The sequence below is a fragment of the Octopus bimaculoides genome, chromosome 5, assembly GCF_046866305.1.
Source record: "Octopus bimaculoides isolate indiv1 chromosome 5, ASM4686630v1, whole genome shotgun sequence".
In the NCBI taxonomy this organism is placed as follows: Eukaryota; Metazoa; Mollusca; class Cephalopoda; order Octopoda; family Octopodidae; genus Octopus; species Octopus bimaculoides.
The window spans coordinates 75120654-75138711 of NC_142932.1; the positions used below are offsets into that span (position 1 = coordinate 75120654).

Here is an 18058-nt window from a genome sequence, read left to right on the forward strand (position 1 = left end):
CACCTATGAATTGATCAGAACCAGGAGCCATAGATAATAGTAACCTATGTCTCAATTAGAATATATATATATATATATATATATATATATATATATGTTTCTTGGGGGAGACAAGTTCAAAAGGAGCTATGTCCAGCCACTCAGAATAAAGAAATGAACACTAAGTCTGAGAGTGAATATCGTATTTTCCTTCTTTCCTTAAAGTAGCCCCTCTAAATATTGTTTTTTAGTTCCCAAAGAGCCATAGGAGAAACAAAATATATTTTGTTAGACTAACAATAAAGGATTATGTATATAGTCAATTCAAATGAACAATCAATTAAAAATTTAAAAAATGAATAATAAAATTAACAGACAACAAACAAGAGGACATGCACAAGGAATGTATTAGTTTGACACTCAGTGAAAAGGGAGTTTTTGACGTTTTGAGCAGAGCTTTTCATCAGGAAGGAGAAAGGGAAAAGTCCAAAGAAGAAAAAGAAATCATCAACAGCACGTTTAGTTACACACACACACACACACATAGGGAGAAAAGAATTCTCCTAAGTAGAACTGTAGCGATAGGAACCAGTTTATTGCAACAGGTTGTACAAATTTCTGCTCAGTAGTTTTGCCTTTAGAACAGAGAAGAGACATTAAACTATTATTTCTTTTATAAACCGAAATTGTTAACCTTTATGCTATTTGCACTGACCCTAATGTACCTTCAACCCTTTTGTACCCATGTGTTGGACTGTTTAGTTTATTTTTTAAGCATTATATTAGGACAGAAAGTTTTCAATGAAATACATTTTAAAATGTACAGTTTTCTATCATTGGAAACAGTCTCAGTTAGGTTGGTATCAACTTCTCAAATTCTAATATTAAGATTCATAATACTAATGTAGATGTACTCTGAGTAGTAACAAATATCTTGTCTCTTTAACACTTTCTTCACTACTCCCTTCCCCCCAAACATTCTGAAACACTAACATTTCCTTGCCTGCCTGCCTTTCTCTCTTACCATCTATTTTACTGAGCTCTGTATAGCTTATATAATCTGTTCCTATTTCAACTATAGGAAGTTCTCTCTTTGCAAACAAAGTGTATTCAGAACAAAGAACATAGATCAGTGTTGATTCCTTTACATTTTACAATTAAAGACAGTTTGCAGCACTGATTAAGAAACATCTACAAATAAGAATTAAAGTTGATTAAAAACAGGCATGGCTGTGTGGTTAAGAAGTATCACCTTGGGCAAGTGTCTTTGGCTATAACCCTAGGTGCTGATCAATGGTGTTTAAGTGAATTTGATAGACAGAAACTATATGGAAGTCTGTTGTGTGTGTGTGTTTGCTCCCACCCACCTCTTGACAACTAGTGTCGGTTTGTTAATGTCTCTATTACTTAGCAATTCCATACTAGTACTAGACTTTAAAAAATTAAGTACTAGGGTCAATTTGTTTGACTAATCCCTTTAAGACAATAATGCCCCAGCATGGCTACAGACCAATGATTGAAACAAGTGAAAGCTAAAAGCTAAACTAAATATCTTCCCCAGGCCTACATGTAAGGAGAATTTGCAACATTAATTAAGAAATACCTACAAATAAAATAATTAAACCATCAGGAGCTGCTGATCAACTAAATATAACCTGTCTCAAACCTACACATTCCATAAGGTTGGAGCTTATCCAAATTTCCAAGGTGTTTCTAGTTCTTATTTTCAGTTGGATGTGCTAGAGCAGTGTGAAATGAAGTGTCTTGCTCAAGGGCACAACATGCTACCTATTTCAAGAATAAGACCCACAATGACAGAATCATGAGTGCAGTGCTCTAATGCTGTAACCATTTGGCCATGGGGCTGATTATCAACTATCATATTTGATGGTATATAAGATGAAGTTACTCTAAATATAACATGCTTTATAATGCATGAGAAACTTTTATTCCTGAATATGCACTTCTGAAACTGGGGTGCATCAAATATGCCTATGTATATCTTTTATGCTACCAAATTCAGTAAATATAGCTCACCTACAAGGTAGGTACTATAAAGAAAACACCAGTTGTCCTTTTGTTACACTATTTGCTTCCCATGATATTTTAAAGAGAGAAAACTAAGGAGAACAGAAGTTAGTAGTTACTTTTCCCTTGAGTTCACAGTTAATGTTCAAATTGATTTATTTTAATTTGATAATAATTTCTCAATGTGATTTAACTATTTTTCATTTAAACACCATGTGAATGCAATTACGCAATTAACTTCCTACAAAAATTACTGAAATAAATACAACTACAATTGGGATTTAAAGCTGAGGTGTAGACCTTCATTAAAGGTTCTGATCTACAAATAACTTTGGATTATAGCTGAGATTTTTCTTTCCCCTCTCAGAGTCGAGAGTTATTTGGAAATTTTTAGTTTCTTGTAAATAATTTTGACTGAACATTTCCGACCTATGTATGAAATTTGGAATACTATTTTCATTCTGTTTGCCACCTGCTGTGACTTACACTCTATAGTAAAGGGAGTATTTGACCAGCTTTGCTGTATATTTTAATGAAACTTTTTAAACTAACACCAGAGCATTGGAAGCAATTAACACAATCTTAAATGATAACAGTTTATAATTGGCTTCTTTTAGTTCTCTTTGATAATTGCTGTTTTCTCTCCAAGCTGTCTATCAGATGCTCTGTTTGTCTGTCCCTTTCTCTCTATTTTTCTCTCTTTTTCTTTCTTTCTTTCTTTCTTTCTTTCTCTCCTTCTCTCTATTTCTCTCTCTCTCTCTCTCTCTCTCTCTCTATCTCTCTCTCTCTCTCTTTCTCTCTCTTTCTCTTTCTCATTAATTCAGTTGTTTTTTTTTTGTTTATTTTACCAATTCTTTCTTTCTTTCTCTGAGTTAATTATATTTTACTGTCACAATATAAGTATTAATAATCTAGTTGTCTTATACATAACAGAAATAATGATTTCTTGATTAGTTTTGATGGGACAATGATCTTGATGATTTTGATGATGACGATAATGATGATCATGATGAACAATTCCGTTCTTTTCTATCATGCCCATGGGCATATGGCGTAGTGGTTAAGAGTGCAGGCTACTAACCCCAAAATTCCAAGTTCGATTCTAGACAGTGACCTGAATAATAATAATAATAATAATAATAATAATAATAATAACAACAACATCAAAAAATACCTTAGGAGTGAGTACCCAGATTCAAAATTTCCCCAAGACACCTGATGAAGGCTGGAGGGTATATCAGGTGAAACGTGTTAACAACAAACAAGATGAGGACAAATATCCGGCAATTGTAAATAATGTACATAATTCCTCATCTCTTAAATATAGAACCGCTAAAACATTTGTGTGCCTTAAATGGAGCTCTCAGGCTTTTAAAATGTATTTAAAAGAAGAAAATTATTTAAACATTTTAAAACTTTCTTCTCTAATGTTGTTGTTATTGTTGATTAAGTTTCAAATTAAATACCTTTTTAAATCCTGATAGGGGTCAAATATAGTATCAATTCACTGTCAGTGTTAATTAATGACCTTCATTGGTTGTAATTTGTTCTCCAGTGACCAAAGTTGTTGTCTATAACCCACTGCTTTTAATCCTTTTCTTACCATATTTCTGTATGATATAGACACTTCTGGTGAGAATCCAATAAGGTCCAAAAGACCAATTAAGGCTGTTCATCGTTTTATAGGTGCAGGTATGACTGTGTGATAAGAAGTTTGCTTCCCAACCACAGGGTTCTGGATTCAGTCCCACTGTGAGGCATCTTTTCTACTATAGCTTTGGGACAACCAAAACCTTGTTAGTGGATTTTGTTGATGGAAACAGAAAGAAGCCTATCATGTATGTACATATGTGTATGTGTATTTATGATTGTCTTTCACTGTTGCTTGACAACTGATGTTGGTTTGCTGATGTCCCATAACTTGGCAGTTCAGCAAAAGAAACTGATAGAATAAGTACCAGGCTTTAAAAAAAAAAGCTCTGGGGGGTCAATTTGTTTGACTAAAACTTTTCAAGGTAGTACCCCCAACATGGTCACAGTTCAATGACTGAAACAAGTAAACAATAAAAGATAAAAATAAAAATTTTGGCCCAGTGGTTAGAGTACTGGGTTCACAATCATGAGGTAGTGAGTTCGATTCCCCAGCTGTGTGTTGTGTTCTTGAGCAAAATACTTTACTTCACATTGCTCCAGTTCATTCAGCTGTACATGAGTTGCAATGTCACTGATGCCAAGCTGTATCAGCCTTTGCCTTTCTCTTGGATAACATCAGTGTCATGGAGAGGGGAGGCTGGTATGTATGGGCAATGGATGGTCTTCCGTAAACACACTTGCTCAGACTTGTGTCTTGGAGGGGAATTTTCTAGGTGCAATCCCATGGTCATTCATGACCAAAAGCGGTCTTTACCCTATCAAGCTGGTATTTGAGTGTGAGGCATCTTAGACAATTAAAGTAGAATTCATGGAAATTGCATAAAACCCCTCTTGAATGAACTGTGCTTGTAATTCAAAAGGTACTGCATTGTGACACATTGTGTCATGCTGATCTTTCTGGAAAATTACATTAAGGGTACATGTGCCTGTGGAATGAATACCCAGCCACTTATATGTGAATTCAGAAGCAAGTAATTCAATTTACTGAGCAACTGAGATCTACCATCAGTGTGATAGGGATATATCCTTTGAAGATAAAGATTGAAGAGTTTGGTGATAATAGGAGCTAGCTCAGAAATATATTGTCGAGTGTTATCGAACTGATACCAGCTGGTCAAATCATAGTGTTGGGTTGCAGGAAAATGAGATGTTCCCACTTTTTGTAGCTTTACAATTAGATGGTAGTGGCATTGGTGGAATGAAGAAGTTGGGGAAATGGGAGTTGTGTCTGCAGTGTGGAGTTTGAAGCAAAAGCAAGCCTCAAATGTATTGGTTTTATCAGTGGGAATGTTACTTCTAAAGCTGTCTTGATTAAGGAGTAGCAGGTATGAAAATCCTGTGAAGTTGCTAGACTCATTTGGCAAGATGCCAGAAGGCTGGTTGTAATTTGGGATGCAAAAAGAGCTTGCAGGAATGCATGTAGCATAAATAACAACTTCCATATTATCTATTAGTGTTATTTAATCCGCTCAACACTGTTGAAGGTCATTAAATCAATTTTACTTGAACCCTTTTGTTATATTTCTGTTGAAATACACTGCCTTTTATTCCAATTAATTTCGAAAATAATTAAGAATTTATTTAAATAATTTTGTCATTTTAAAACTGGTTTTTTGAAACAAATTACCATAAAATTTTGGTAGGTTTTAATTTCGATAACTTTACCCTTTTGTTACCATATTTCTGGTGAAATACAGTTTTTTATTTCAATTAATTTTGAAAATAATTAAGAATTTATTTAAATAATTTTGTCATTGTTAAAATGCTTTTTTTTTTTTTTAATTTTTTTTTTTTTTTTTGGAACATAAACTTTTGATGGAAGGTTCTAATTTAGATCACAATATAACAGGGAGTTTATATCAAAGAACTCAGTGTGGTTTCAGGCAGATTGGTATCAAAAGGATTGAGTAACTTCTTAGTTCTGCATTGGGTTCACTTTAGTAATTCCTTCAGAATTACTAACATTCTGTCAACAGTGTTCTCACTCTCTCTTTTTAGTTTATATCACATTGTTTTCCTTCTTCCTTGACTAGGTTTTGCCTCTCCTTTATTTTAGTTTCTTTCTCTAGAACTTTCCTATTTCCTCTTATTTTTTTTATTTTTTTTTTTTTTAAACTTCAGGATGTTGTTATCCTCCCTCCATTGGATTTGTTGCAGATGTTTTATCTGTCGACTTGCTTGTTTCTCAGTTAGACCAGTCAGTAGTATAATAGAGTTTTAACAGCTTTCTGTCTTCCTTTCTTGAAAATGTTGGCATTATCTTACAGACATTGAGCAGAAATACAGAGAGATTGGGAATGTTTTGTTCCTATTCCCCTGTTCCATACCATTTTTAATCTGCCCACAAATACTTTACCATCATCAAAATCATGACTGCCTCCAACACTATCATTGTCATCATCATTGCTGTCACCACAACCATTACCACTACCACCACTATTATCATCATTATCATCATCAACATCACTTCCCTACCATCACTATCACCATCACCACCACCATGATCAGCAGTATCAGTTATGTTGGAACAATGGAATTGTTGCAAACATCTCCATATCTAATATTTAATAGCTTCCAATTAAACTTCATTTTCTGTTTTGTTGTTGTTATTCAACATTCCACTACAACTCTAAGGTTGATCCAATCTACTATACTCCACTTATATAACTGGCATTTTGCCTAGTCATCCTATTCACTATTGTTATTGCTCTTACTACTGTTATGGCCTTGTGCCTATGTTAGAAATTATTATTGCTGCTGCTGCTACTACTACTACTGTTACCATTCCTATTATTATTATTATTATTATTATTATTATTATTAAGGCATTGAGCTGGCAGAATTGTCACTGCACTGGACAAAATGCTTATTGGCACTTCTGGCTTTTACATTCTGAGTTCAAATTCTGCCAAGGTTGACTTTGCCTTTCATCCTTCTTGGAGTCAATATAATAAGTACCTGTTGAGTATTGGGGTGGTTGATGTAATTGACTAGCCCCACTCTTCCCAAATTTCAGGTCTTGTAGCGAAAATTTGAAACCATTTTTGTTATAATTAGGCACTGAACTGGCAGAAGCATTAGCACGCGGGATAAGATGCTTAATAGCATTTCATTTGCCTTTGCGTTCTGGTTTCAAATACCACTGAAGCTGACTTTACCTTTCATCCTTTTGGAGTCAATATAATAAGTACCAGTTGAGCCTTGGGGGTCAATGTAATTGACTAACCCCACCACCACTACCACCATCTAAATTTTGGGCCTTGTGCCTATTGTGAAAAGAATCATTGGTGTTGTTATTATTAAGGCAATCAGTTGGCAGAATCATTATTGTTCCAACAAAATGCTTAGCAGCATTTTTTCTGGCTCTTCACACTCTGAGTTCAAATGTTGATGAAGTTGACTATGTCTTTCATCTTTTCAGGGTTGATAAAATAAGTTTTATTGCGGTTGATATCGATTAACCCTTCCCCTCAAAATTTCAGGCCTTGTGTCTATAGTAGAAAGGATTATTATTGAGTGAGAGAGCAGTGCATGCCATCAAAATGACCCTGGGGTACAAATATATGAACTGAATATATCCATCATGACTACTTGTCTGATAAGGGTACACCAGGCACATGCATCACAACTATATGTGCGTGACATGGTGATCTCATATCAAGATAAACAACGCATGACCTTGCAGATGGGGCTCCAGTTAGAATTTTCTTCAGGTCGAGTAGCCCATCCCGCTTAAAAGGTCCCTGAATAAGGGTTAAGGATGTTGAACAAAACACTCCTGTTTCCAAAGGTGAATTATCCGAGCCCCCCAAAATTCCTCTCAACACATGGCTATGATGCTCCCCTACTACTTCTGCTCATGATAAGAGATGCACATATCATCAGCCACTAAGGGACATACTCAGCTGGTTACGGTCAAGCAACTGGCAAGTAAATCTGTGGTATGTGGTATTAAGCAGAATATTTGCTGTAGCCCATCTTTTATACCAAGACAAAACAATGTACATGATAACACTTCCAATCAGTTAAGATCAGAAGCCTTGAGAGCCACTGCCTGATACTGCATCAGGGCATTTATTATTATTATTATCATCATCATCATTATTATTATTATTATTATTATTATTATTATTATTATTATTATTATTACTATTATTGCTTTTATTATTATTGCTATTGTTGTTGTTGCAGTAGTTTTGTTGTAATTAAACTTATTCTATGATCTAGTATTAATTCAAAGTTCAAACTATAATTCCAATGTCACAATTGTTGTTAGGGAAAACCCGTGACCATCACTGTCAGGTGGTGACTTTCTAATTGACTGTAATTAGTAGCTCAGTGTCCCAGTGGTCCGACTTCAAATTGGCATTGTCCTTCTCCATCCTATAATAATAATAACGAAATTATTGTATACAGTGCTCAAGTGCACTATAACTCATCAAAGATGCATGTATAGTACATAGAATTATGTAGAAAAGTCAGGAAAGTGAACAGTGTATGAGTCATGATGCACATGCGTGCATGCATATGGAGGTGGGGATATCTGGTGTAGTCTTGGCAAATTTCAGGAAGTATGGGGGTTTTAAAGGATGCAGTGTCTCGGCAACTAACAACTGATGCAGGTACTTTGTTCCATGTTTCAGCAACTCTGAGTGTGAAAAAATGTTTCCGAAAGTCATGGGAACGGTGCTGTTTTCTGACTTTGTAGGCATGCCTATGTGTGGAGTTCAAAAAGGTGCTGAAGGTGGTTGTTAGTACGGTGGTTGATAATTTTGTGGGTGTTTACTAAGTCTGGAGGTCATTGTCCTGAGCAAGATAGGGGTTCCAGACTGGTCATGCAAATTCCAAGTGTGGCCACACCATAGCCATATACAGCCTTAAATAGATAGCTGGAGAGTGGCTGACAAAGGTCTTGCTGAGTGATGCCAAGACACCCTCAGCTTTCTTGAAGTTTTAGAGATGTGCTTTGTCCAGCACAAATTCCGGTTGACAGTAATGCCCAGGTCACGTTCACAAGAAGACTTCTTGATATTAGTGTTGTGGAGACTTAGTTTGACAAATTAAGAATGTCTTACTTTACCACCCATCAACAAGATGCTTTTTAAACAACCTGTTGGATCAAGTTAGAGACTTGAGATCATAAAGGATTGTCTTATTTACTTTTCCCCTTTCCTTTCTATTTCAAAATATATTGCGGGGGAGGGGGGAATATCGATCTCTTGAACATTATATCTAAATTCTTCCAGGTCATCTTTGGTATCATTGATCTGTTTGCAGATCAGTGAAGCTCAACCCTCTCTTTATATATTTTTTTTTATTTAATTTAGTTTTTTTTTTCCATCTTAAATTTATATACAGAATGGTTATAAAAGCATCAAAACTTTTAAATCACTATATTTGTGTGGTAAACCACAGATTTATTGGGTCAGATTTATTTGCATTTTGTATGTAACCAAAACAGTTGTGTTTTCATCTTTTAAACCCCTTTGCCTATTTATATATCTCTCTATATATCTACCTATTGACTCTTATCTGTTTTAATTTCTCCAAATATCGCCTACCTTTATATATGTTTTATCTGCTTGCTTGTGCATGTTTGCTTTTGTTTCTTTTTTTTTTTCTTTGTTGTTCTCCAGTTTTAAATCATTCATTGTATCCACTTCTCTTTACCTACTCACTTACTTTCAACCCTTTTCATTTTTCTTTCTTCTTTTTGTATTTCTTTGTTATTTTTCTCTTTTGAGAAGGAAAAAATATTTTTGAAATGAGAGCTGTACCATTTAGATAGAAGTAGAGATGAGATTGTAAGCATAGAAATTCAAGACAGCAAGACAGTTTTTATATCTAACAACAACCCTTTAGCATTTAAAACGGCCATATCCAGTCAAAATATTCTACCTGTTTTATGTTCAAACTGGCCACATTCAGGCTCTCTCACCTACCCTTCAATATCATTGTAAAAATAAACAATCACATCATTGAAATCTTGAAGCTACAAGATAATGCACAATAACTTCAGAACAATGTGAACAAGAGCACTCAGAGAGTGCAAACTTCCACCAAGGCAACACCAATGTCCTCTCAAAGATTAGCCAGAGATTATTTTTACAATGAGAATACTAACAATGAACTCAGCCACTCTCAAAAATTAAATTAAAAGAAAAAAACAGAAAAATAATCCAGAATCCTTGTCCGGTACTGGATCGATCCCAAAATCTAATCGGTTCATGCCAGTCACAAGGCCAAACATCTCTGAAAGTTTCATCCAAATCCATCCAGCGGTTCTTGAGATATCTTGTCTACAGACAAATGAATAAATAAACAAACATGACTGAAAACAATACCTCTGCCTTTGCTAAGGTGAAGGTAATAAATAACCATTGCATTTGACAGAATAACCTGAATGCTAAAGGGTTAATTGTTCCTAAAACTAAAGGAAATTTGCGAGAAAAATTTCAGCAATCTAAATTTTAATAAGAAAATATATAAAAATCAAAAATTTATCTAAAATACTAAGTATGAATTGTTTGCTTCACAATTTTCTAGTTTCAGGTTCAGTCCTATTGCATGACATTTTCGGCAAGTGTCTTCTATATTCCCAGGCTGACCAAAGCCTTGTGAGTGAATTTGAGAGTGGAAACTGAAAAGAAGCCTGTTGTTTGTGTGTATGTCTGTGTGTCTCTTTATTTTGATACCCCATTGCTAATTTATTTCTTTATTGCCCAGTGGGGGATAAGTATAGAGGAGACAAACAAGGACAGACAAAGGGATAAAGTCAATTACATCGACCCCACAGCGTAATTGGTACTCATTTAATCAACCCCAAAAGGATGAAAGGCAGAGTCAACCTCAGTAATGGCAGGTGAAATAACACTAAGCATTTTGCACAGTGTGCTAACGTTTCTGCCAGCTCGCCGTCCTCTGTAAATATGAAACACCTGCATACAAGTGGGCTTGTTTAATTGTATCCTTCTGTGAAAACATACAGACTAGGGGAAAGTATTATGTTGCTTGGAAACATGCATAAGTTGATGACAAGGAGAGTATATGGCCATTGAAAATCTGCCTTAGTGAATTTTGTCTGACCTATTCAAGAATTGAAAATAGACATTAAGAAATGGTGAGGGTCGGGATAACAAATAGAAAATAATGATACAGAAAGTAGATAATGATGATAATGAAAAAAAAAATTCTCTTAACTATCACCTTAATCCCACTTATCTTAACAATAACCTTTTATATAATCTTTAATGATTCATAACCTTCATGGAAATGCCTACTACTTTTTTCTGTAACATATCATTTTATAAACATAACATTATACAGTTGTGAGAGTGCATGTGGGCACACACACACACACACACACACACACACACACACATATATATAGACATACATACATACACACAAACACACACACACACACACACACACTAACATAAGATCCTGTCTCACAAATGCTCTAGAAAAAGTAGTTTTTCCATTTGTTTTTTGTAGTATTAGTTTGAAGTATCATGTTTTAAGGGGGGGGGGGCAGTTTCTATATATTTCATCAATAAACATCTGTTCTTGCCTTAATAATAATAATAATAGATTTGTTTATTTTTATATCTGATTTTCCATGCTAGCATAGGTTAAATTAATACGTTAAAGCTTTGTTTTACAGTTAGATAACTTTACTGTTGCTAACCTTTAAGTGTTCAAATACATGCATATATACATATGCACACAAACACATATACATCTATATATATAAAAATGAGAATGTGTGTCTGTCTGTCTGTCTGTGTGAATCCCTAAAACTCGAGAACTACGCAACCAATTTCATTCAAATTTTTACACATGCCTTACTTAGGGTTCCAGTTGTGTTTTAGTAAAAAAAAATTATTAACTTCTTGCAGAGTTCGAGCACACGGCAACATAATATCTCCTCCACTATTTAAGTATTACGTGTCAAAAGTGAAACAAAAACACTCATGTCAAATACTTTCACTTTAAAAATGAAACTATTCCACTAACTGAAACAATCACATTTCGATACTGTAGTGACAGATACTTTCACAGAGAGAGAAAGAGAGAAAGAGAGAGAGAGAGAGAGAGAGAGAGAGAGAGAGAGAGAGATGTATATGTATACATATACATGTATATGTACACCATTTCGATACTGTAATGACAGATACTTTCAGAGAGATAGAGAGAGAAAGAGACAGAGAGAGAGAGAGAGAGATGTATATGTATACATATAGATGTACACGTATATGTATATATATATAGATCTATACATACATGTATATGTATACATATGTGTAGATGTATATATATATATAGATGTACATGTAATATGTACACATATATACATGCATACAGATATCTATACATATATACACCCATCACACACACATACACATGCACACAAATACACACATTAGTCATTTGTTTTCTTCTCCAAAACTACGTCAAAAGTACTGAATGGATCTTTATGAAATTTGGAAATTATATTCTTTGCATAACGGCCATAACTCCCATGAAAATTCATATATTTTTGATGTTGATGAAATTTTAACCCGAACATAACAGATGAGCATTATTTAGAAAATGATGTCACAAGTTATCGAGGCTACCATTCTTTCTGAATGTGCAAAAGGGGATGACGTCTTTATTCCAAGAATTCCTCTTACTCCATCAGGAGCAGACATTCCTTTTACATTCAGAAGACTACAATTCCCCCTTCGTGTGACTTTTGCCATGTCCATAAACAAATATCAGGGTCAAACACTGTCTGTAGCTGGTCTTCTCTTGGAAGAGCCCTGCTTCTCACATGGACAACTGTATGTTGGCTGCTCAAGAGTGGGCAGCAACAAAAAACCTATTTGTATATGCTCCACAAGGGAAAACAAGGAACATAGTTTACAATGAGGTGTTATAATCACAACAGCAAGAAAGTATGTACATGATCACCTTCTTTTACGAAACTTCATTGACTTTCATATATTTATATTGATATACATATATATACGTGTGTTTGGGTGCGTGTGTGTATATACATCTCTATATATAAAGATGATGCGTAGTCTAGACGGCGTTTTTAGATTTCATTATTCTCTTTAACCCGGGCAACGCCAGGTATTTCTGCTAGTATAATATATATGTATACACATGAACACAAAACTGCTTCTTTTTCAGTCTCCATGTACCAAATCCATTCATAAGTCTTAGGTCAACCTGAGGCTGCAGAAGAAGACACTTCCCAAAGTGCTATTCAGTGGGACAACCCAAAATTACATGTCTGGGAAATTATCTTCTGAACCATTCAGTCATACCTGTGAATTTAAAATCTATTTCAATTATTTTATGATTCTAGCTAAGAAAAAATAAAAGAAAAAAATATTATTTTCTGTCATTCTGAAAATCCTTAAATTTTGAAGCTAAAATGTTTATATTTTTCACGTTCTTACAGTCTGGAATGTCTTGAATTTATATGTAACAGTTATGTATAAAGTAAGAAAATTCTAAGTGAGGGTGTAATTAGCTTCTAAGGTTTTGAAATTAGTGTTGTCTTTTCAAATTTGTCAATTATAAACAGTAGAAGAAAAAACATTCCCATCTGCTGTTTATGTAAATATCCAAGTATTTAGTTACAAAATTACTATAAGAATTAATGATATTCATTAGAATTTTGCATTTTTTAAGAAAGCAAACAATTTTTATAATTTTCATAAGGAAGTTAGGATTGTTAAAAAGAAGTCCTTAACTAAAAGCTCTCCAATAACATAGATCTTTAAATACATGGTTAGTTTCATGACCATATCTGCTGAAAAATAAATGGTCTGCTCTAAAGGTTAATGATTTGTTGCTGTTCTTTTTGATGTCAAAAATAGGTTTAGCATTCTTTTTTTTTTCTGTCCAATATTGCAACCATAAGGAATATGATTCTATAAATGCTTAATGTCTTTTCTACTCATGATTACACTATTGTGTTCCTGTTTTATTAACTTAGAAGCATGACAACTCAATATTGTTTCTTTTGTTTCACCACCATGGTTCCTCTCTGGTTCAGTTTCTTAAGCATTCAGAGAGGACTCTGAAACTAATTGGGAATTTATTAACATTACATTCTATGAATTCCTAAACTGACTAATTAACCTTTCAATTAATTTTTGTTTTCATTAGACAAAAAAAAAACAGCAACTACAGAATAGTTATAAATTTTCATTAATGTTTTGTTTGTTTAAAGAAAACATATTTTACTTGGTTTACCATAACTCAGCCCATAATTTCAATAACTACTTTGAAATGGCAATATGTTAGTCTTGTTTTGCTTTATTATTCTGAACAATTACATTTCCTGTTTTACCAGCGCACATCTTTAACAGTTGGTTCACCTGACACGAGTGGTATTTTGGATTCACCGCATGCTAGTCCCAGTAATTCTCCAACACCTGTTCACCTGGCTGATATGAACAGTTCAAATCCAGATGCTGACAGATGTGGGACTGAGGTACCTTGTCTTTTATAGATTTCTTATTTAGAAAACTCAAGTTTGTTACTTTTGGCTTGCAATGTGTGTACATGTGTATGAGGGAGATATAGGCTAGCAAACAGCATGTTAATACTGACACTAATGAATGCCCATGCAGTGCCACATAAAAGTGCCCATGCGGTACCATTTAGAAGCACCCAGCACACTCTGTAAAGTGATTGGCATTAGGAAGAGCATCCAGCCAATAAAACCATGCCAAATCAGACTGGGGTCTGGTACAGCCTCTCCCCAACTCAGCTTGCCAGCATGGACAACAGATGTTAAATGATGATGACATGCATGCACACACACACACACACACTGAGAAACACTATATATAGGAAGTATCTGGTGCAGTGTGTAAGTGAAAAAACTGTGCTGTTATGATTGTGTGATGTGTATGGTGGATGGTTGTTGGAATAAAGAAGTGCCAATCAGCCAAAGTGAAAAAGAATGACTGAGGAAGATGGCAGGGAAGAGCTGGTGAAGGCTGCTCTCTGGATGCTGAATATCACAAAGAAAATAATGGCAAGGGACCATAATGAGTGGCAACACAGTCCTGGAGAAGGCCTCTCTAACTCATACTAGCTTGGGAAAACAAGACACAAAATGATGATCATATCAAAGTTTTAATAATTTTTATGTCTATTGTTTGTTCGTCTTTGTTTTGTTTATATTGTCATGATTTATTTCTTTTTTAGGATGGAGGCACAGCAGCAATAATGACCATGGAAGAAGACGATGATGATGAAGTGCCTACTGATGAGGTACACTTTACATTTATTATTAGATTGACTATAAATTATCTCCTCTTCCCACCAAAGGCAGTCATTAGAAATATATCAATACTTTTGATTTCATGAAATGGCAGAATTAAAGAAAAAAAAGGGGGGGGGGGGGAAATCACCTTTCATAACTTGATAGATTCAGCCATAAATGTCCATACTTATTATTTTCATTAAGCTCTGCTGTATTGACCTGCTGATTTATAACAACAATACTGTCTCCTCAACACATCCACACATCCATTCTCTCCCACCTTCCTCTATTTCCTCTCCACCTCTTCATCCCCCTTACCCACTTTTCTCTTGCAAACATGTCCATGTTTATTCACTGCTCCTATATCATTTATTTCTCATTCACTATTGGAAAATATATTGATGTGTTTAAATAATTGGGTAGTTGTATTATAGCAATGTTTATACTGAAGACAAATCAATAACACCAGCTCGTTATATATATATATATCTCTCTCTCTCCCTCTCTCCCAGGCCGAAAATCGTTTGCCATTTGGTAATTTTGAAGAAGTAGAGAAGCGGAATGCTTACCTTTCTATATTGCTGCACTATCTTATTTCTAATGATGACCCCTCAGCACTGGTAAGTTAGATTGTCATGTTGTACCTAAAATTATTTGCTGACATCAATTTATGTTCTAGTCTTTGTAACTCAGCATTTTTTAAGGAGTTGTTTTACTTCACATCAAAGCTACAATTACACTAACATACACGCACAAAGAAATGTCCTTTTTCTTGTTTATTACAGGTAGATTGTTTTCTTTATGATATATGAGTTGTTTGATTCTGGCCTATCACAAATGTTGATTGTTAATTCATTGTGTGAATGATGTTTAATTAATATTGTTTTATGAGAGCTCTTCCAGATTAGCTCTGAAGAGCTGGTCAATTTGTGTTAATCTGACAGATCTGTTGAAGGTGATCCTCACTGCTTAATTCGAGATCAAACAGAACTGCTCAACTTATGGGGTGAACAAAGCTGGTTGGCTTCAGCATTGACTTGTACATCTCCGTATGAACAACTCAACTTGAGAAGTGAACAAAGCTAGTTGACTATAGTACTTAGTCTTTGGTATAGAAGAATTAGATTAATTTCTTGAGAATGTCCCACAACTGCAGAAACATCAACATGCTTTACTTGAGGCTAGTCAAAGGCTTCAGGCTGGTCAAAGGCTTCAGGCTGGTCAAAGGCTTCAGGTTGGTCAAAGGCTTCAGGCTGGTCAAAGGCATCAAGCTGATCAAAGGCCTCATGCTATATCCTTTGTCATGCAGTATTTTGTAATAAGGGCATATCACAACTGCTTTGCTGTTTGACTTATGATTCATCTATTGGTTTCTGCAGGTATAAAATTCTTAAAGCTCAGCTGCATCACCAAAAATAGGAGTTAGAAAATTGTTGCTTTAAACATAGTTTGAGATGATGAAACTAAAATGTGACTGAAGTGTAAAGGATAAAAGAGACAAAAACAAAATAGCTCAGAAACCTTCATCATGTCTTTTAGCTTGTTCTTTCTTTTCAGAGTGTAAAATAAATTAAAATGGAAAGAATTACATCTTATTGTTGGCCCAAGTATAAAAGCCATGACTAGATCTATAAATATACACTAACATGAATGTAGGTGGTGATAGGTAAAGCATAATATATTGACGTTTTCATTATAAGAAATTCAAGCAGGTTTGGCTTTGAAGTTAAGAATCTCACATTGCAACTAGTTTCAAGTTCAGTCTCACTGCACGTTACCTTGGGCAAGTATCTTCTACTTTAGCCCTGGGCTGACCAAGGTCTTGTGAGTAAATTTGTCAGACAGTAACTGTGTGGGAGCCTGTCGCGCACGTGCGTGTGTGTGTGTGTGTGTGTGCATGCGCTTGTCATGCCTCCTCACCACTCTTTGACAACTGGTATTGGTTTCTTTATGTCCCCGTAACTTAGCAGTTCAACAAAAGAGACCAATAGAGGGAGAAATGCATAGGTGCTAGGGTCGATTTGTTTGACTAAAACCTTTTCAATGTGGTCCCCCAGCATGGCCACAGTCTTTATGACTGAAACAAGTAAAAGACAAACAGATGCATACTTCTATTATTAAAAAAGTTAATTCATTGCTAATGTTTTTATATTTATATGTTTTTTGTGTTAATTAATTTCTTTTTCTTTTCTGTTTTTCAGTTTTTCTATATAATATCTGATATTTACTCATCAGCTAATGGAAGTAGTAAAGAATTGAGAAAATGGGCTTACGAAATATATTCCACATTTTTAATTCAAAATGCTGTAAGTAGAAAATAATCCTCCATACTTTTCCTCTATCTTTACAACCATAAATCCATTTCCAACTGCCAAATTAGTTGTGTTGTCAGCACATTGGACAGAATATTTTGTTGAATTTGTTCAGAGACTTTCTACACTTTGAGTTCAAATCCCATTTAGGTCTGCAACACTTTCGACCCTTTTGAGGTCAGTAATGAAAAAAAATTACTGCTCAAAGATGGTAGATTGCTGGAACTGGGTGCCTTGCAGTATTTGTTTTTGTTTTTTGTGTTTTGAATTCTGTCATAACCTACATGGGATGGTAGTTCAAATCTTATCCTATTTGTATGATAAACTTGGTAGATTTAGTCCGTCACCTGATTTAATACAACCACCTGGTGCCTTGGTTATCTTTAAGAGGAGTTCAGTTTGTTACAAGTCATTCAAGAAAGCTCCCTGATTTTTAGAATACCTTCCACCTGCCAGTCTCCCTGTAAAGGGTCAGGACACTATCTTGTCTTGTAACTAAAAGATAAAAAAAAAATTATCTTTCTTTATATTCTTAAAATAAGTCTTCTACTATAGCCTTGGGCTGACCAAAGCCTTATGAGTAGACTTGGTACATGAAAACTAAAAGAAGCCCATTGTGCTTGTGCTTGTCCCCCACCACCCTTTAGACTTTGTTATTATCAAATCTGCCTTTTAAACCTTTTGAATTTAGTGAGTGTGGTCACTAACTTATAGTATGAAAGTGTTCGTGGAAAAGTCCTGTGAGCAAGCTTTTGAGAAGCATGTATAATGGAATATCAGAAGGCAGTTTTTAAATGAGTAATTTAAT

The 18058-nt window shown here is 34.7% G+C and overlaps 1 protein-coding gene across 36 annotated transcripts in view; it reads left to right on the forward strand.

The window, feature by feature from the left end:
• LOC106875722 (rho guanine nucleotide exchange factor 11) overlaps positions 1–18058 on the forward strand; it is a 404455-nt gene that overhangs the window by 315005 nt on the left and 71392 nt on the right. For all 36 annotated transcript variants that reach the window (XM_089352417.1, XM_089352437.1, XM_089352419.1 and 33 more), the window contains 4 exons: positions 14018–14158; positions 14881–14946; positions 15451–15558; positions 17140–17244. In XM_089352417.1, coding sequence (XP_089208543.1) covers positions 14018–14158; positions 14881–14946; positions 15451–15558; positions 17140–17244 — 420 coding nt within the window. The remainder of the gene's footprint in view (positions 1–14017; positions 14159–14880; positions 14947–15450; positions 15559–17139; positions 17245–18058) is intronic.